At 33.2% G+C, this 19,272-nt stretch overlaps 1 protein-coding gene across 1 annotated transcript in view; it reads right to left on the bottom strand.

Moving 5' to 3' along the window:
- The window catches only part of KCNH8 (potassium voltage-gated channel subfamily H member 8), a gene marked incomplete at both ends in the record, with an annotated part of 180,771 nt that overhangs the window by 72,458 nt on the left and 89,041 nt on the right, over positions 1–19,272 (bottom strand). The window contains one exon of the mRNA XM_082753902.1: positions 17,814–18,054. Coding sequence (XP_082610028.1) covers positions 17,814–18,054 — 241 coding nt within the window. The remainder of the gene's footprint in view (positions 1–17,813; positions 18,055–19,272) is intronic.

The following is a 19,272-nucleotide window of genomic DNA, read 5'->3' as shown; positions in this document are numbered from 1 at the left end:
GTAAGTATGCTTGTTTTCAAGGACAATTTACGCCTACAAATAGAGAGGCAGTTACTGAAAAATGTACATTCATATTGTGTAGGACAATAAACACAACACTGTAGGTGCCTTTAGATGCAGATATATACCAGTTATAAAAGCATTCTTAACTATTCAATTCTTAAAAGCCTCTAAAAGAATAATTACTTAACATAAGATTAGAAATGGTGTGTGAATTTGGGATAAATTAACATTACAATTATTTAAAAAAAAAGTTATTTTTGATTAAAAAACAGTAACCATTTGGACCTGGAAAATATGATCTCATCATACATACATACATACTTTGAAAAGATGACTATCTATGATGTGAACTTGGAAGTGTAAAATAATTTTTTTAAGACTTTAAGTGTTTTATCAATACATTTGAACATTTTTTAAGCATGAATTAACAATCAGATCAATTGGAATTCAATAAGCCCTGCTAGTTTGAAAAAAAAAAAAAAAAAAAAAAAAAAAAACTGGAGGCTTTACTTTTACAAAGTAAAATAGAAAATGCAACTGAAGTTCAGGAAACATCAGCGGTTAACAAAATTACAAGTCTGAAGCTGAATCACCAGTATTAATTTTCAATACAACGTCATAAAACTGGAGAAATGTTACGGAAATGGAAACTTGCCAGGATAATTTTAATAATTCAGGGGGAAAAACAAAAAGCAACCTTAAAAGTGATAATCCAGAAGTCAATAGGTTTGCTAATCTCAGATAAAATGAGGAAGCAGACCCTTCTTGCTGAATGTGTAGCAATAACAAGACATGTAAAAGTATAACTGATGCTATTAGTTAATGAATGATGTGAAATCATCACTGTCTCTTACTAAGAAAAATGTCTTCTTGACAATTTATCAAGTTAGTTGTTTTCTGCAGCATATTTATATGCACTGAAGTTATAACTCAATTTATTTCATCCTGTATAATTGTAATTTGAAGATTTGCATTATCCAGAATATTAAACACATAAAACACAAGCCAAACCTGGTTTGCTGCTCAGTTTTAAAATGATGTTACTATGGGTTTGTTTATAAACAAAACTGTTTCTAGACAATTTATCTTGGATGATTAAGTTTTCAATGTTATGATAGTTTTTAATAGAGAAGACTGTGTACCAACACAAATCCAAACATAAAATCAGCCATATATCACTATATAATAGGCAAAATACGTTTAAAATCCAAGACAGAAAAGGTACCTAAAGAAGAGAGAAATAGAATTACAAAAACTCTCTGGACTTCACTTTACTTCATGTTATATATTCAACTGTTGGTTTAGTCTGTTCCAAAATACAGACAGAAGAACTGACTTTTGCATGTTTTTACACATTGATAGACTAATTAGTCAAAATAGGATATACTGGATACACTATTACATCAGTTAAATTCATGTATTAATTTTGGAAATTAAACATGGCCAAGTAAATGATGTGATGAACTTGGACTGGTTGAAGTTAAATGCCCTAACAATGTAAAATAAACACAGCATCATACTAAAGATATTGTTATATTCATGTATGAAACACTTATGTACATGGACTCATATAACTTAGGCACATGAGATAGATGTATGCAGATGTGCTAGAGAGAAAGGCATGTCTGATTACCATGATTAGCTTTTGCAGCATTGAGTTCTTTTTCTTTCCTTTCTCTTCACAACTTTTTTGGGAAAAAAAAAAAAAAAAGAGGTATTTGGACTTTCTCTACATGTTCTTTATGTAGTCTACACTAAGACTGGACAATCCTCAAGCATGTTACCAATATATGCAAGCCACAAAGCATTTTTTTCCCCATTACTGCATTACAGAGGGTAAAGAGAAGAGGCAGGCAGAGACTTAGCACAGAGACAGGATCACACATTAAAGGTATCAGAAAAAAGATTTCTTTATTATGTGTATTGCCCAGTTTCACTGCCAGATCTGGGTTTGGAAGAGAATTACTTCCCATATTTCACTGACAGAAATATTTTATGCAATCTTCCTTAATTCAAGGCTAGACTGTTTGCTAAGATCACCTGACACACACTAACTAGTTAACCTATACACAGTTTGTAACAGGTCAAACCATATTTCTGACAGTTTGATCTCTCCCATTCCTCCTTTCTACTTATTAGAGGTGAATCTCCTAAAATAATAAATTTTTCAGTGAATTTTTTATTGTTTTGGAACTCTGTTGGTCCTTTAAAATTTTCAAGATGTAGTGCAGAGTCTTAACACAGTGACTTAGACACAGACATAAGACTATCTGGTTCCATGGACTAAGATCTTTCAGTCTATAATTAAGTTTTAAGAAACAGTGTTTTCATTCAGCAAAATCTGCATACTAAACAGAAAATATAAACAAAATCAGAGAGAGAAAATATTTAGATGAAGCAGTAGTCTCAGCTGGCCTTGCTCATAAAGCTACGAAAATGTTTTGAAACCACCATGTATTAAAACGTGAAATTAACATGGTTTCATATGGTTCGCAATATACAAGAGGATCCACTAACTCCACAGGTACTCAGTACTTAGTTGCATATTATTCACATTTACAAATCATCATAGTAGCACCAACAATGTGCATAACTACTTCATGCAGATTTGCTTGATATAGGTAAGAAACAAAGATAAGGATGTTTGCTTCATGAGTTAAATTAGTTCTCAACAGAAAAAAAAATGCCCAATGCAGGTTACTGTTTTGGAAAATACAGACAGAAATATTGCACTTTCTCCAACTGATATGATGATTACCATAAAAGTGGTAAAACTTCTTCTCTTTGTCTCAAAAACCTCCAGTGTGTAGTTATCAAGGTTAAAGAAAAGGATTTGCTTACTTATTGCACATTAGTATTTTTGAGGCAACTAATTCTTTAAAAGAGAAGGAGATAAATGCTTGCTTTAACCCCCCCTAAGCCATCCAGTACACCAAAGGCTTATCAATTCACATATGGAATTCATTGTTCAAGATTGAAGAGATTAGAGGGTTTTCTGCACAGCACCCTTTTCTGCCTTCTTTTCAAAGCAATTTAGCACAACATTCACAGATAACTTTTATGTATAAAAAATCAAATAGAAAATGGTAAGTGCTTCTTTCTACATCCAATTGATTAGACAAAAAATACAGAAGAAGGTAGGTGAGTGTGATCTATTTCTTGTCAGTTTTCTGAGCTGTACTTGGGTGTAAACAGCTTATTTGTCTGGGCAACATTATTTACAGCTAAACTATTGTGAGAAGGGACTTACCAAGAAAACTGAAGGGGAAGTGCTCCTAAGCCAAAAAAAAAAATATAAAAGCACAACAAAATCTTTAACACAAATTTAGAAAGGAGCATTTATTCTGGAAGGTTTTATTATTTTTAGGAATCATGTGTTCTGCAGACTTTTGGGGATTGCTGTTTAAAGAGTGGAAGATGAAAATTTTTTACTTTTTAAAATAAATGTTTTCTCATCGTTAAAACTTTGATCAACGAGAATGGTAAGCTAATTGAGACAACAAGTAATAAACATCAACAAATCGTAAAATAATCTATTCTGAGAATATTAATTGAATATTTTATATTTTATAACTTGATTATGAAGCTTACTGTGCTTCCACCTAAAGATGCCACTAACCTATCAAAGCACAGCAAGAAATTCAAAACAAGCATCTATAATGTAAATCCTCGGAGATTCCAGGTGACTTCTCCCCATCAAAACAGTACCCTTCAGTGCTGAAAGTGTTGAAAGAGTGTTCCAAAGGCCCTAAGATCAGGTGGGCTTTAATATTTTATTTATTTTATTTATGTATTCTTTTTCTACAGGAGGAAGGGCACAAATTTTGCAGAAGATTACAGCAGTAAACCAGGCAAGAGGGACATTTAATCTCTGAGTTGGTTGTTAAAGCATACATGAAGTGACTGTAATACCTTTTGGACAGTAAGTGTCTCAAAACTTTTCTGTATGAAGTATGTTTTAATATGTTATCCTTAAATAGGCTATAACAGCCAAATTCAGCCTGTACATGCTTCATACTTCAGATTTTATTTGATGTGTCAGTTTTAGACTGGAACAACTACTACAATCCCTTTTCCATTTCATCAGTTCTCATAATTCTGAGAGCAACGGATAAATCATGTAATAAGTATTATTACTGTATAAAAAATATACTTTTGAAGCAAAGTAACCTCACCCAATTTTTCCATTTAAGTTGGAAAAAACATCATTTTAAATGATGTTGGATGCAACATACATCATGCCATGTGCTAAGAAAAACAGAACAAGGGACATAAATAATATCTGTGATATGAGTAATACCATTAAAAAGTTACCTAAAACTAAATCAGAAATTACATCAAACAATATCATAATTGGTTGACTCACTGTGTTACAACTTCTGAATACATTAAAAATTTTTATGTTAAAATATTTGACGTAAGGAGGGAAGAAAGGGTGAAGCCTCTCTATTCTCTTCTTCATCAGGAAAAAAGATGTGTTCTTATTTCAAGTTAAATGATTCAAGTTCAGTTATAATCAGAAAGCTAGAGTTCACACAAATGAAATATCAAGATAGATTCTAGACTGTCCTTTTGACTTTAAGAATGTCCTTTAAGTCATGTTGAAACTAAAAGATGCCTTTTTCTTGAACATATTTTTATTTTGTTTTAGAATAGATACATGTGCTTTGTTAAACAAACACCCACACTCTTTAAGTCAGTCCTTGCAGACTTTGTTGCAGACTTTTGCTTCTGCCCCAATTGCTTTTGTGTGGATGAGCCGGTGAGCTTAACACAAAGTGCTTCAGTCCATAAAGCAGCAACTACTGCTATCAAACACAAAGGTGAACTTGGCCTGGCAGCACTCCAGAGGGACAACACAACACTGCCAATTTAAAGGGGTTTTGAACAATCTGACATATCACCCCATTGCCTCATCCCTGAATATATAAATAGAGATTTTTCAGTTATTTCAACTCTAATTTCTACCCTCAAGTTATTACAGAATTACAGAATTTCTAGGTTGGAAGAGACCTCAAGATCATCGAGTCCAACCTCTGACCTAATGCTAGCAGTCCCCACTAAACCATATCCCTAAGCTCTACATCTAAACGTCTTTTGAAGACTTCCAGGGATAGTGACCCCACCACTTCCCTGGGCAGCCTGTTCCAATGCCTCACAACCCTTTCAGTGAAGAAGTTCTTCCTAACATCTAACCTAAACCTCCCCTGGCTCAGCTTAAGCCCATTCCCCCTCGTCCTGTCACCAGGCACATGGGAGAACAGGCCAACCCCCACCTCGCTACAGCCTCCCTTGAGGTACCTATAAAGAGCGATAAGGTCACCCCTGAGCCTCCTCTTCTCCAGGCTGAACAAGCCCAGCTCCCTCAGCCGCTCCTTGTAGGACTTGTTCTCCAGGCCCCTCACCAGCTTCGTTGCCCTTCTCTGGACCCGCTCAAGCACCTCGATGTCCTTCTTGTAGTGAGGGGCCCAAAACTGAACACAGTACTCGAGGTGCGGCCTCACCAGAGCTGAGTACAGAGGGACGATCACCTCCCTACCCCTGCTGGTCACACTGTTCCTGATACAAGCCAGGATGCCGTTGGCCTTCTTGGCCACCTGAGCACACTGCTATGCAGAACCACTTCATATTAAGAAAAATTTAATGGCTAATCAATGGCCAATAACCCAAAGAAAGACTGCTCTGCTTAGACTCCTTTGCCAAATCTCTTGCCTCCCCATCTCGTCAGTCTCCTTTCACATGACTGCTGTTTTTTCATATATCCTCTACCACTGCTCCGTTCTTGCGTCCAACAGTTCTTCCCCTCACACCCACTAAATACAAGTGCCAGTTCATTCAGTTCCTTTCCTGTTTTCCAGTCCTGTGCCTGCTTTGTTCTAGCCTGCAGACTGATCACCTTCCTCTACCAACCCCACACAAGGTATGCCAGAAACCCTGTTAGCCACCAAATCTGTAAGATGCATACAGAGAAGATAACCAGTGGTTGACAAATCTCACAAAACCTTTTGTATGGCTTTGATATGAACAACCTCAAACATAAACCTTGATTTATCTTCTGGTTGGATCCCATGGCTAATTAGCTCAGTCTGGATGGATTCTCATAGCCTACTATTTCCACTACTGGCAAGATGTGCCCCAACATACTTCCTTCCCCTCTACTCCTCCCCCTACTCTCACCCCAAGTACCAACATTCAGTAATGTTAATTCACATGCAGCTACCATTCCTATTTATATTGTCTTCTAATTAAATCCTCACACCATATCTACAACAGTAAATGAAAGATGAAACAGCAGAAAGATGAAACATCATTATTCTGCTGTCTTCCAAATTTGCAGTCATCATGACTACATGCTTTTGTAATGTTTTCATTCAAATTTTCTAAAGCAGTGATCTAACTGAAAAGCTTTAACTGATATCTTTGCTTATTTGAGGGTTCTTAATGGCCTTTACCCTCCTGTTTGTGACCATATTTGAATAAAGAATTTCATTCTGCAGTCATGAAAGTCCATGCTTATGCAGAAATGCTCAGTTTCTATGAAATGACAATGTATTTCATATTTGGGCATACATTTGCTGGGAACCTAAAGCAAGTCAGTAAGGTGGAGGAACCATTCGGTGACTGTTCTTGAATTAAAGCTTTACCATCCCATCCCGTTCTAGATTTGTTCTGCAATCACAGTCACATATTCCTACGTAGTCATTGGTATGAAAATACTAGTTTAAACAGGTACTCAACAAAACAAAACAAAAAAAAGACTACACAAAAACAGAAGTTCTACTTAATGCATAATGCAGGTTGCAATCCTAAATTATATAAAAAGGTGAAAACTATAAAATAATATTCACAGAACTATTTTGTTAATCCTTAAAATGTTTTCCAGAATAATTCTCCTTTTCCAACTTCAAAAGTGAAATTCTAAAATATGTTTTGTATAATCTCAATTTCTAATCCCTAAAAAATCTAAAATGATCTAATTTAAAAATAAAATACAATAAAATAAAATAAAGTATAGATAATCCAATAGTAAAACTTTATTTTCAGGCCAGATGAATCTCTTCACCCATAAACAGGATTATTTTACCTGAACCAACTGATTTTCCTGTGCCCACGGTATTTGTTTTCTCTTTAAGCTCTATATTTTAAAATAAATCCTGCTGGGATTAGACATATGATCAAGTTACAGCAGAATAACAATTTAGGATTAGTCAACTGATTCAATAACTGCCTGTGGCACACTTTTTGATTGCAGCAAATTCTAGGTAATATAACTCATTTTACCTCTCTTTTACTGTCAAATAACTGAAATTGAAATATTCTACACTTTAGGGCAAGTAGGATATGCATAAGCAGTATCCAGGGAACTGGGTGATGCATGAATTCTCATTAGACTATAGTAATTCAATCCTGTGCTTGAGACCTAGATAATTTAGGCATATTAACCCCATTGATTGTCAGAGTAGACAGTTTCCTACACCACCTCCCTCTCCTAGGTGTTACAACTGGCTCTTTCCTTATTTCTTCTATTTTTTTCTCATATTCATTTATGATTGAAAAACAATCAATCATATTGATTGTTTTTAGCTAGCTATACACACCCCAATGCCCAAGATCTTTGATCTATCTGATTATTTGACTATATTGATTATTTAATTATATATGGTATCAGAATCTGGCCAGAGAGTTTTCAGGAAAGGTTCCAGGAAATATTAGTGCTATATTGATTAAGAACAATTTATTTGCTCCTGTATAAACTCTTTTTTTTTTTTTTTTTTTTTTCCTTTCTACTTCTTTTGTAAAACTAAATATTCTTAGTTAATTTGCTAGTTTCAAGTTATTCAAATGAAACAGCAATCTTTCAACTCATAATGTTCCTTCAAACATTTATTACCACACTTATTTTGACAATTCGCTTTTAGTTGCTGAGCGGTTAATCTGAGGGAGATAATATTTTTATGTAGGAGGTGAAAATAATATTTCATTTTACACCTGATGCTTAGGCTACTCCAGGCTACTATGAAGTCAAGTAAAATTTATGAGAAAAAAAATAATCAGGGATTAAATATTAAACATAGATACCTGAGGGGACAACGTAAAGAAGATGGGGCCAAACTCTTCTTAGTGGTGGCCAGTGATAAAACAAGGGGTAACAGGTATAAATTGAACAACGGGAGTTTTCATCACCACATGAGGAAGATTTCTTTACATTTTGTGTGACAGAGCACTGGAACAGGCTGCCCAGAGAGGTTGTGGAGCTTTGGTTCTTTGGTTCTTTCAAAGAATCTCAGAGAGGTTCTTTGGAGCTATTCAAAACCTGCCTGGATGTGATCCTGTGTAACATGTTCTAGGTGACCCTGCTTCAGCAGGGTTGGATTAGATGATCCCTTGAGGTCCCTTCCAATCCAACCTCAACTATTCTGTGATTCTATGATTCTGTGATGCACTCCCAAAGATAATGTATTTAATGTATTTGAAACAACCCACTGCTGAAGGATTATTATTATTATTTTTGTTTTTGTTTTTATTTTTAAGAAAGTTATAGTAAGGGTGGAACATGTACTAACTAACAATCAACATAAAATACAGAAATCTTGACATGAAAATCATTTTGGGGAAAGAGAAAGAAATCATTGGTACACAGGATTGAACTTCAGTTCCACTACATTAGTGCTGTCTGATCAAGAGAGAGACTGTTAGTAATTATACAGAAAAAGCAGATATATTCAACAAATATTTATTTTATAATTTATCTAATTTTGGAATGGAGCAGCAAAATATGCTTGTATCACATCAGATGCTAAATTACCATCCAATGTATCCTACCTATGAATCAGAGGGCAGAAACTTTTCTAAACAACAATCCTAAAGCCTTAGCAAAATGTCAGTTCTGCAGATTGATGAAAAAAAAAGACTACAAATAATAAAAAAGAAAAAAAAAGAAAAAGAAAAAAGAAAAAAAAAAAAAGAAAAAGAAAAGAGAAAAGAAAGACCTAAGCCATAGATGAGTTGTGGATTCTCTTTCGTCCAAACTCTTTGAACAAGAGCAGATGTTATCAGGAAAACATGACTTAGCCAAAAAACATGGTGTATTGGAGTTAATACCTGGATGAAATTAATACCTTATATTCAAGATTGAAAAAGATGGTCATATTTTTCTTTCTTAGGAGAATCTTTATGAACTGAAAGGTCATATAAAACTACACAAAACTGAAATCTCAGCTGTATTGTGATGACATGTGTAAGGAGAAGCCACCCTAATTTTTACACTGCTAGAAATTAAAGAAATTAAGTATCCCAAGATACAAACAATAAGTTCAAATGTGTTTTTACTCTGAAGAGTAATATGAAATCATATCACACTGAGGAGCGTAATCATTAAATAAAATTACATAAAAAGGTTAGATTTAGTCCTTAAGCAACAGTACATTTAAAATGGCAAAATATCTCTAACAATACCTGTTCCTCCTACTTCTCTTTGCATGCAGCCCCCAGTAAAGTTTTCTCCTGGTCATTAGCACTCCAGACTCTTTAAGAAGCAGGTCAGTCAAGTTTGTGTGGGCATTCACAGAGGATGGAAACTTCATATTGGGGATATGTTACACCTCCGCCCAAAGATCGTTTTTAGAGGTTTCATGGATTTGGCTGGACAGCTACAGTTAAGATTAATATTGGAAGAATAGTTTAGAGCTACAAATTCTTAAAATGTTCATCACAGGGAAATCACATTCATATAGTATAATTGATTTCAGGAAAAAAAAAAAAAAAAAGATTCTGCTAATGTGGAATTGATATAATTACCAGGTTTTGCTGTATTAAACTCGTCACTGAATATAGTAAGCTGTTTTACTGGTCAAATTTCTTCTACAAAAGGAGTTTGTTCACTATGGGACACCAAAATGCTGATCACTGTACAACACATGAGGAGTGACATATTCCCTGCTCCAAGGCAGTGTTCTGACATACGTTCTCAACCTTGCTGCAGTACAGTCTGACAAACTGACAAAATGTTTACTAATTTTAATGGATCAAGATCTGTTCTCTGGCAAGAACTGGTTCCCAAAACCAAAACCATCTGTATCTTACACACTGATTTGCTCTTCCTCACTATTTGTTCTTGCAACAGAAGGCAATGGGATACTGAGGTCATGACCAAGTGGAAAGACTGTTTTACTTAGGTTAATTATTCATTAACATAAAAATCTGACAACATTAGTGCTTTGAATGGATACTGTGGAAACAAAAGCCATTCCCTCCAGGAGTACAATGTATAGACAGTGTATATACCAATATATACCAATGCTTTGCCATGGTATGTTCAATCCAACATCATAGTTACAGGCTGCTCTACTAATTACTGTAGGCATGCAGTAGGCATACAGAAAGATAGGCACACAAAAATTAAAATAGGGATTTCAATGGTAATGTTTTACCATACTGAGAGACCATTAGCTCGAATTCCAATATAAAGCAAATAGAAAGACCACTGAATTAAATAATAAAAAGAGTCATACTCCTTTATCTCCTTCCTTGATTTTTAGTCCTTTGAGTTTACCTTTTTAAGTTGGTCTCCTTAACTATAAGGATGTTTAACAGAGGTTATGTAATCTCACTTCTACAGTAGCTGATATTCCACAAAAGAATCCCATACCTTTACAGTATACCATGACCTTTACAGTAACATACTAGTACTTGGAAAAACTTTTATTTATTTATTTATTTATTACAAACAAACTATACTCTGCCTTTAAAAACAGACTCTATCCATGAATACACTGAGTAACTGAAATATACTATTTTTTTTTCCCCCAAGGAAGATACAGAATTTGGAGACTTGAAATAAAAACAAAGAACTAAAAATATATCTGAAATATGTGCCACTGGCTCTGCTTTTAAAAAAGCTTGTATTTATGATTGCTGAAGTGTGAAAGTTTCTACATGGGTAATTTTCTTAATAGAACTTGAAGAAATATGGTAGAAAGAAGCAACTTCAAGGAATAAAAGAACATCAATCATATGACTTAACTTTTCAATAAATTCAGTGTGTGCGAAGCAAATATAGTTGTGAGGAACTTCACAAAAACCGTTGCTGTGGTTTAACCCTGGTAAGCAGCTAAGCATCACACAAGTTTCCATTTGCTTCCCCCACTTCCCATGGGATAGGGAAAAGAATCAAATGGACAAAAACTGAAAACTTGTGGGCTGAGATAAAGACAGTTTAATAACTTAAAAGGAGGGTGAAGGAGAGGGGAGGGAAGGCAAAGAATAACAAAACCAAGGAAAAACAGTGATTCAAAACACAATTGCTTATTACCAGATGACTGATAATTGGGTAGGCCCTGAGCAAAGGCAACCATGCCATCCTGCCCCCAATTTTTTCTTGCTGAACAGAGTAACCCTTTGATCAGTTTGGGTCAGCTGTCCTGGTTGTGTCCCTTCCCAGCTTCTTGTGCATCCCCAGCATCCTCATTGGCATGACAGCATAAGAAGTTGAAAAGTTCTTGACTCATTTTAAGCACTGCTCATCAGTAACTAAATCATTGATATGTTATCTATGTCATTTGTGTCATCACAAATCCAAAACATAGCACCATACAAAATACTATGAATAAAAATATTCTATCCAAAACTATCACAACAGTTCTCTTTACAGAAATGCTGCAGACAACAATGAAAAGATGGAACAAATAAGACATTAATCAGGCAATGTAATAACTGCTTTGTTGTCCTCTCCCACTCCCCCACATAAAAAAAAAAAAAAAAAAAAAAAAAAAAAATGAAGGCCACAAGCAAGATAATGAAAATACGGTTAACTACTAAACACCTAACCATTTCTTGGAAATGGCCTGGGTAGTTAATCAAGACATTAATCTTGAGTTTAATCTACAGTGTTGTTTTATCATTGTGTTCTATGATAACAAACCTAAATGCACACTTTCTCTGATTGTAGCATTAACACTAGTCAGTCATACAATATATGACAGGGTAATATTAACAGGCTTTTTGCAAACCTTATGAAAGGCAACAGCAGAATGAAAATTACCTTACAAAATTATTACTACAGCACTTCATAATGTGCGTGTTGACTACAGATGAAACAATAACTTGTCACACTTCTTTTTGTTTGTTTGTTTTACAATGATACTACAGTATAGATGACAAAAAAAATAAAAATAAAAATGAAGAACCTGTTTTCTATTAAGTTCTAAGAAGCCTGTCACTCTGATGTTACAAGTCTCGTTGTGAAACAGGAAGGAGGAAAGAAAAATAATGTGAATATATTCGTTTAGGACAGGTGATAAATGGCAGACTGAATATATTTTTCAGAAGCATAAATGCAGTATATCTTGTCCCAGCTATAAGCTGCCTACAGAGCTCTCTCCAGAATAGTAAGGGGAGAGAGTAAATGCTGCATATTTCAGTCTGTACTCATGATGATCCAATGATCTTAAATGTTTTTGCATAAGCCACTTGCTTTGTTACAGGTATTCCTTTAAAAAATCAACGTGTAGCTATGAGATCATACCTCAAATGAAAGAGTCAGCAGAGCTAATTCAAGTCAAATTTTCAGGGTGCATCCATTATCATATAATGTATCTACCTTGATATACAGAAATGTTTCCATGGAAATGATCATTTCTAAATTATTGTGGCATATGCTTGTCTCCTTTATGTACAGCTGGATGTTTTTGTGCACAGAAATGGCATTTTGCATGCAGAAGAGCAGCTGTCCTCTTTACAAGGATATGTAGGGAAGGTTACTGGAAACATTTCTACCAATACTGTGGTCTTGCAAACTTTAATTTGCTATATTGACTGAGAATCTTTAAGAAATGTATTACTTTTTTCAACATAAATATTTTTTAATGTTTATTCGCACTTCTAGGCAACCCATAGTTCATGAAAAATGTATTAGGTCCTTGCCTTCCTAATGTTAGGTATATCAATGATATTCTATCCTTCTTCAAGTTTTGTCCATATGTATTCACAAATAATACCATTTAATGCTCAGATATAAATTCAAACCAATGTCTTGGTGTCTACTTAATGTTTAGCATACTAGGGTCTGAAGGTAAGCTTTCTAAAATATTGTTCCACTACCATTTCCTTTCAAAATGCACAAGACCTCTTATTAGATTTTAAGTCCTCTAGGCACAAAAGTTGTTTTATATGTCCTTCTGTACACTTTCAAAGATATGAAATGATAGCCACAATAATGAAAAAAGAATAAGAGGAGAAAAGGAAAATAAATTTAATAATTTAAAGAAACCCAAAAAAACTATAACATTTAATACTATCTCATCTGATTCCAACAATTTTTTCTTGATATATAAAATTTTCAATACAATTTTATGCTTACATGAACAATTGTGTAAGTCACAAATATTAACACAAATTTATACTGGTTTTATATCATATTTTAAAATTTATAAATATTAAAGATTCAAGGGCTTCATATGATTTAAGACACTTTTAGGATTACTTAATATCTGTTGCTTCTGAGTAATTTAGATTTGTGATAGACAATGATGGGAGATGTCCCTAATTTTCAGTATCGTGCAACAAAAATTGCAGCATTATGGCTTCTAAACATGCTGCTATTAAAAGCTGAAATTACTAAAAATATAACCACTCTGTTAAACAGTATTTAACAAGACAGAGAATCTTAGCAACCATGATTCATTTTCTCTCTTGAAATCATAAACTATAGAGAAAGTTTTTAGACTTGAGGTGGGAGGGGTAAGTTGTCTCTCTCTTTTTTTTTTTTTTTTTTTTTTTTTTTTTTTTTTTTTTTTTCCCTAAGTAGGCAAAAGAATACTTTGGGGAAAATAATTTAAATTGACTGTTGCCATTATCGTTATACATAGCATCATATTTTATTCCAATAACTAGTAGCCAGCTTCCTCTACCTTCCATCAGAAAACTGATGGAATACAAAAATAGAAAACTGAAATTAAAAGTGAAAGGGTTCTTATTTTTCTAGTTTTTCTCTGTACAGATGTTCCTGGCCACCTTAGGAGACAAGATACTCAGACATCTCTTATCTTATCTAGTACTTAAAGTATTACAATTAGCCTGAAAATATATACATGAACAATTGCATTGAACTTCACTCCTGTTGAAGATATCCTATTCAAATAGTGCTGTGCGGTAATGAATCTGAGCACATAGCAAGAAAATACACATAGTCTTTTGGTAACATTACTTCCTTTGTTTTAGGTGTTCAAAATGTTTTAAAGATAAATAAGGCAATATCTGGGAGCTGGAATGAAATAGGAAGAAAAGCACTATATATATGGAGAGGTAAATGTTGTGCAAACAGGAAGGTATTACTAATAAAATGGAATGAAATGGGAAAGAGATTCTTCCACCTTTTTTTTTTTTTCTGTCAAAAAGTCAGAAAACATTATTTTACAAATATTAATTAAAACTAACAAAAATATATTATGCTTCTTATTGATATTTCATCCGTCCAGGCCCTAGACATACCTAATCTACAAATGAAGTACCCAGCTACTACATATGCAAATTAAGGGATAGGACAGAAACTTTTAAGTAAATAGTGTCATATAGCAGGCAATCTCACTCATCAATTGAGATGCCAAGATAATTATTTTATGTTCGCTTAAATACACTAATCTTAAGAAGGTTTTCTCTCCACCTCTTTATGATTTTAAGATACATAAAGCAGTCAAAGAGTTTTAAACTAAAGCAATTTATTAAAGCACTAGTATGTACAGGAAAAATCAAGCAAAAAATAATTTTAACTTTATTTTAACTTAATAATTTTAACTTAATTTGAGAAACCTTAATTACTTTCTGTAACCAACATCTTCTTCAAATGTATCATAAAATGGATTGTTATTATTATTAATCTTCCGTTTGTATTTTAGATATCTTTAAAGGTTAAACCAGTTAAAACTCTAGCTAGATACGTTCTTTTCTCATAAATAGCTTAATTCAGATTAATACTCATAATTACCCTAACTAAGGTGAATACTTCCATATGTATTTTATAATGTTTAAGCACATGTTGAATTGCAAATTGAAAAAAAAAAACAAACCAAAAAAAAATATTTTTTTTAGCCAGTATATTCATTCAAACTCTTCTACATAAAGGAAACCTTATAATTTCCCTTCAACTGATGTGCAGACATCTCTCCTTTTTATAGACATGACTCCCTTTGATAACACAACTAAAAAGTAAGACATCGTAAATCCAAATAAAAGTTTATGCAAGTTATGTGCATAAAAGGAATATTATTCCATGTTCTGAGAAATATGAATGAAATCAAAGCAGATAGACTCTTTTTCCTCAAGCCATGATCATAGGGCTGTAAAATAGCTGAAGGCCCCATCTCAAGCAGAGTTTCCCATTGTCTGGCTGAGATGGTAGGATCATAAAAAAGAAATTTGCTCAGCACATCTCACTGGCTTTTCTCAGAGTGTACAGATCACTCATCAAAGTTGTGCTTGGCAGAGCCCCAGTGTAACAGTGCTCTCAAGCTTATGTGTAATTTTATGCATGTTGTCAATTTTACTATTTTCATTATGGTAACACATGTTCTGAGAAATTCATCCAGCATTTTAATGGACAAGGGACCATTAAGAGGTGACTATAAACATACTATTTTTCTATAAATTTAGTGCAGAGATTTATATGCAGAATGAGATTGTCCTGAAAATGCTCTATAAAACTTTCCCCAGGTCCACAAATTAAAAACAGAAAAAAAGTTGAGAAGCAATTAATTTGGGAAAAATCAAGCCGTTAATGAAACTGGGGGAGAAAAAATGGTATGTCACAGTACAGTATTTGTGGTTACCAGCAATATAAACTATGTAAAGAAGTATCCTCTAAGATTTTAAACAATTTTCTTTGAATATATTTGTTTCAATCCACAGTTTTATTTCCCGAATGATAGAGCTAAAGCTCTAACCAGAAAATATCAAGTAAAATTGACAGAGAATCTTGCTTTTATTATTATTATGATTATTTTTACCCAGTTACTCTACTGGTCATAGAAATACCATTGCTTTTGACTTATACTAGTATAAGAATTCTATATTTCCAGTAAAGGATATAAACAGAAAAGTAGCACTGAGCAATATGCCATCTGTCTTGCTACAAATGAAAACTACAACACATTAATCAGTCCCAGATTATACTCTCTTGTGCTCAGATTCTAATAAAGACAGTCATAACACAAGCCAGTTATCTACACCTGTATGAGGTGAAGGATACAACCTTCATTTTATTCAATTATCAAAGTATCTTAACTTTGAGTCTACTCTTTTCATAAACACAGAAAGACTCCCAGGTAGATCAAGTGGAATTATTTCATTTTGTATTCTTTAAAATGGAGTCACTTATGACTGACTAGAGTCATAACCTTACTGCATTCATACAGGAAAAAAAAAAGCCCTCTATGATCTGTATTGCAGAACAGATTTCTTACTGTAGTGTCTCAGTACCATTCAATATGGATCACTTGCATTAATCTGAGAGTCAGATAAGATGTCATAGTAAGTATAAAAGAGGAAGAGTACACCTTAAACACACTGGCAAATGAATGTCCAAAGGAGGAAACATTTCTACTTATCTATCATGAAAGCTGCAGCATATATACATATCTATCATAAAAGCTGCATGTTCCATCAGTAGCAGGGAAGCCAGTTTTATTGTCTACAGTAACCATATCAAAAAGATGGAATAAAGTTTACAAGTATTTTATTTTATTTTATTTTGTAAGAAAATCTCCTGTTAAACTATAGACATATAGAGTCGTTCCTTAGTGTTTAAAGAGTTTCAGTCTTTAATTCTCCTAGAAAGGATCATAACATTGCTTTTAATGAATTAATACATATATATATGTTTTTTTTCAGGAAAAAGATAGAAAAGTAAAGTTGAAAAACATTTTAAAATCTTAAGGTTATTTTATTCTTTTATTCATTTTCTTTCTCTGTTAGAACCTGCCCTAAGTCTTGTCACATTCAAGAAATACATGCTCAACTTTGTTTATTTATTTAAAATAACTTCACATACATATTATCAGAAGATCTGATGGTCAGTGTGACTGCAGTCAGTGATGTTACAATAAAAATGCTGCGAAAAAACCCTCTGTGTGACCCTAACCAGTGATTCTTTTCTATATATGTAAAGAAAGAAATAAAAGGTAATATAAGAAAAGAAAATCCTTTGCTATAATTCATTTGCTATTAGATTTCACTTTGTTTTCACTTTAATTCATTGAAGGTGTAGATATTAAACAGACCACTCAAATAAAAACTTTAAAGAAAGTACCAGATGCCAAGCTTAAACCACTTAAATTTTATCCCAGTTGTCAGTATAACTTATAGACATTGTATATTAGCATTACGGCAATGCAAATTTTAATCTCATGAAATTAATTTTTAAAATCTAATGATTTTCAACTTGTGGTCTGTGGGTCTTCTAAGTGGTAAATAAGAAAAATATGTTACAAACAACACTATTGTGAGGAACTGGGAAGATTTTAAGCATCTCCAGGGTAAAAAAAAAAAAAAAAGAAAAAAAAAAGAAAAAAGGTTTTCAACCTTATGTTCAAACTCCCTTTTGAGAAATAGCAGGACTACATGAAGCACTTAAATGTAAATAAATGCAAAAGTTCAGGTAAAATCTCAAACTACACAACTAAAATTTATTTTCTTTAAAATCATGAAAACATATGATTTCCCCTCTTCTACATCGTATGTTTTGTGAAAACCTTTTTTTTTTTTTAAAAAAAAAAAAGAAAAAAAAAAAAGACCCCAAACAAACTCCAGAGATATCTTACCAATGATAAAAAGAATTTCCACTGCAATGTCACTGACAGTTGTGCTTCGAGTTGTAGACAGCTCATCATGGCCAATAAAGCAAACATTATAAGGTACAGTCACAGCAACATAAAACGTTGCCAGTAAAATAAGCCAGTCCCAGCCAGCTTTAAAAGTGCTAAAATGCAATAAAATGAATTTGGATTTTTTTGCATCTGAAACTTTGTATTCTGGAAATGCTGGTTTATCTACAAAAACATTCTGAAAAGAGAAAAAAAATGTAATGAGACAAAACATTAATTTGATCACACAGACATTTTTTCTAATATAGCTTTTTTTTTTTTTTTTTTTTCCCCAAAAAATTACAAAGAAATATGACACTCAAATGCAGGCAAGAATTAAAATTGTAACATATCTTTCAAAAACGCAAACATATTTACATATTATTTTAAGCTTATGCAAATTCTTTGATATTTTTTCCTTTTTTTTTTTTTTTGAAGGAATTTTTGCTAAAAACAAATATTACAAATGCTGAAAGACAGATTATTTTTCACTGTTAGTGGAGAATTTTTCATCTTGAAAATCTGAATCGAAGAGTACTGTCTTTTAATCTCGTAATTAAAATACATCATAGAATTCATACATTATCTAAAAGCTACATTGATATGAAATATCGAGAATTTACCTGTAAAATAAAGATTAAAAATAAATTATAAAATGGATTTGATGTTTCCAAAATATTCAAAAAAGAAAAGTGTCAAAACATGTTGAAGAAAATATCCCGAACAAATTAAATTATTTTCTTAGAAGGAACAGAGATATAGGTTCCAATTCAAATGACTTGAACATTATATCACCAGTTCTATTGTGGGTTTAGATTAGATTTAGATTAATTCACAATCTCTCTAGAGAAGCCTATTTTACAATATTTTTTCTCGTCTTGGCTTCATACTAACATTTTTAACAAGATCTTTTTGTTGCTAACACAGCAACAATAACCTCATGTTTATTTAGATACATGGTTCTGATGATGGAATAGCTTTTGTGAATGTTGGGGCAGGAAGAAGATTAATGAGGAATGGAATAAATAGAATCAGAAGGGGATGGAATCTTGCAAAATATTTCTTCCTCTGTTGGGTGAATTCTGACTAAAAAGCAATGATTTTCTGCCAGACAGGCTAAAGTTTTGTGTACATAAGGACATAATACTGCAAAATGGGAATAAACCTATAGAATGGAATAGAAATTGCTAAAGACAAAATATCCTTCCTATGCATATTTTCAGAGTTGTGAGAGATTGTTTCAGACTAGGTCTAGCCTGGTCCAGTGGATTGGACAGCTAGCTGGAGAGCCCTGGCTTAGTGGTATGAAGGTATCCAGTTCCCATGCCCTGAGACTGCTGTGAATCAAAGCACAATTAGTAAGAATTTCACTCTGATCTAAATTCCACTCTGATCTAAACCAAAATACTGAGGTAGA

Source organism: Aythya marila (genome assembly GCF_965140915.1).
Source record: "Aythya marila genome assembly, chromosome: 2".
NCBI classification, from domain to species: Eukaryota; Metazoa; Chordata; class Aves; order Anseriformes; family Anatidae; genus Aythya; species Aythya marila.
This window is presented reverse-complemented; position numbering and strand designations above follow the sequence as displayed.